Consider the following 2,770-nt stretch of genomic DNA (forward strand, 5'->3'; position numbering starts at 1 on the left):
GCAGAGTTTCAACCAGGAACAGGGAATAGAAAAAATGCTGAAAACCAGGCCCTGGTAGGGGACTGTTTAGAATAATAATAAAAAAGACAATAAGTACATAAACTGAATTCTTTTGGGACAATTGCAGGATAATGCTCTGCCATCATGTCAGAACTGGCTCACAGCGACCCCTTCTTGGGTTTCTGAGGCAGTATCACAATGGAAGTAGATTGCCCAATTTTCCTTCTGAGGAGTGGCTGGTAGGTTTGAACCGCCAGACTTCTGGTTAACAGTCAAATACCTAAGGCACTACGCCATCAGAGCTCCAAATTGCAGGATAGACTCTTTAAAAATATAAAACATGTGGCTTCAGGGAATGGAGCAGATAAATATGGGCATGAATACAGGTGTCATCAAGGTCCAGAGTAGAGTGCTGTTGTTTAGAAAATGGCCGGAGCTGACTTCTGCTAAAGCAGCAAATTATGAAATTATTAAATGCCATGTATATTAAGCATTTCAGTGATTATAATATTTTACCAAAATAGTAAGAAAACAAAATGTCCCAGGAAGATTTAATTCTGTGTAACAAAATTTTGCTTCATTTTTAACATTTTTAAGGGTGGCTCTCACCTCAACCCATCACAAGTACTAATGCTGGCAACAGATCTCTCTTCATTTTGGATGTATCCTTCATAGTAACAGTGTTCCTGAAGGTAAATAAAATAAATTACATTTTAGATTCTTTATTGTTATTACTATTTGTATGCTATTTGAATTGTGACTGTGCCCACACCAGTTTCCTGAAACAAAAGGCAGTGAGAACCTCAGTTTTCTGTATAGTTCCACAAGTGACTCTACAAAATCTCTGTATTTGGTGGCTGAGCTATGTTTCTGAAGCTAATTTGTACTAAGAAAAAAAAAAAATGTATTATTGTAAAAATCCAAGGAAATGTTTATGTATGGAAGGAAATTTTGTTGGTTACCAGGGGTGGGAGGAGAGGAGAGGGAGTACTGCAAAACTAACTAAATAAAGGGGGGGGTGGGAGTAAGGAAGTTGAACCTGAGTGGACTTGTGATGAAAGTGGAAGCTGCAGCTGAGATGGAGCCAATCGCCTTGAGACTTACAGTACTCCTGGAGGGCTCTCAGGGTTGATGGATGACTTTCAAGAATTTAGTATCCCTGTGCTGAATCTCACAGGAGCCCTGTTGGTGCAATGGTTAAGTACTTGTCTGCTAACTCAAATATTGGTGGTCTGAAACCACCAGTCATTCTGTAGGTAAAGATCCAATCTAGGAAACCCTATGGGACAGTTCAGCTCTGTCCTATAGAGTCACCATGAATACTAACCAACTCTAAGGCAAAACTTTTTCATGGGCTGAATCTCAATGATATTTTCCATCATATATTAGTAAAATAAGGCATCCATTTTTTTTCCCCCTAGACTCTCAAATCCTCAAAGAGGCTGTATCACTATTTCTGAGCTCCTCATCTTAATTGACCTATTTCACCATTTAGGTGCTCTATTCAAGAAATCTCTTTACCAGTGTCAAAAACCCAGAGCACTTGTGAACAACTGGAGACTCAGAAATGTTTGGTCACCATAGAAGCAAAGTAAATAGGCATTATGTGGAATGAACTAAGGAAGCCAATTAATAATCGTTTGTTCAAAATGAACTCACTTGTTCGAAAGCCTGAGATTCCATCTGTGTTTATCTTTCGCTGGAAAGAAAATTTGGCATTCATAGACAGTTTCTCACAGAAGATTTAGGAAATATACAACATTAAGGAATCATCAGCCATTAACACTTGAGGTTTAACTGGTCTATTAGGTACTGTTATCTGAGGAAATTTTCCTTCTGCAAAATTTTGTTTTACTAAAATTTTAGATATTCATGAAGTGAGAAATTTGATGTGTGAAAACAAGGCCATTTTGTCACAGAAGTCCTAGTTTGAGTCTGTTTTCATGGAGGCATACATGTTTGGGGAGCCACAAAAGAGGGCTCTGTGCAGGAACACCCCATGATTTAGCATTTTCTTTTGTCTTCTTCTTCTTTCCTTAACCATAATTCTCTGTGGTACCTGATATCTAGGCCCTAGCATTATCTACAGAATGTGGTTCAACCAGATATAAAATGTATTAAATAATTGATATTCCAGCAATATACCACCACAAAAGCATATATCTTTATCTTCAGAAAATAATAAATAGTGAAATTATCTGTTAAAGAGAGTATTTCTAACCTTTACATAAAATGATGTAGGAAGAAGTGGTTTTTTGGTTGCTTCTAAAAACTCACTACTTGTAAGCCTTCTATTACTTCTACTTTTTTTTTTCTTTTTATTGTGATTTGGGTAAAACTTTGCAGAGCAAATACACTTTCTATACAGCAGTTCACATACACTTTGTCTCAAGACATTGACCACAATTTACCACAATGCAACATCTCCCCTCTCACTTCTTCCCAACAGTTACCTCTTCCCTGTGTCCATCCCTCCATGCATTCCTGCCCCCTGAGCTGTCTCCCTGTGCATAAAGAGCCCTTCTTTCTCCAATGCTTGTTCTCTCCAAGGAAAGTATCTACCTCAGGTAAATGTTCAACTCATATGCCTGTCCATTGTTTGGCTGGAAGCGAGACGCATGCGTTCAATTCCAGAACTGAAGGGCAGCTAGGGGCCATAGTCTCAGTGGTTCCACCAGACTCCATCAGGCCAACAAACCTGGTCCCCTCCCTTTTTTTTTTTTTTTTTCCCAAATGATTTTGAGTTTTGTTTCACATTGTTCTCCCTGTC

At 38.5% G+C, this 2,770-nt stretch overlaps 1 protein-coding gene across 1 annotated transcript in view; it reads right to left on the minus strand.

Moving 5' to 3' along the window:
- ADAMDEC1 (ADAM like decysin 1) overlaps window positions 1–2,770 on the minus strand; it is a 102,907-nt gene that overhangs the window by 22,430 nt on the left and 77,707 nt on the right. Inside the window, exons 5-6 of the mRNA XM_007938784.1 lie at window positions 610–686; window positions 341–446 (exon numbers count right to left, since the gene is read on the minus strand). Of these exons, the coding sequence (XP_007936975.1) occupies window positions 341–446; window positions 610–686 (183 nt within the window). The remainder of the gene's footprint in view (window positions 1–340; window positions 447–609; window positions 687–2,770) is intronic.

This window comes from Orycteropus afer, unplaced genomic scaffold (assembly GCF_000298275.1).
Source record: "Orycteropus afer afer isolate SDZICR_OR568_19922 unplaced genomic scaffold, OryAfe1.0 scaffold00053, whole genome shotgun sequence".
Lineage (NCBI taxonomy): Eukaryota > Metazoa > Chordata > Mammalia > Tubulidentata > Orycteropodidae > Orycteropus > Orycteropus afer.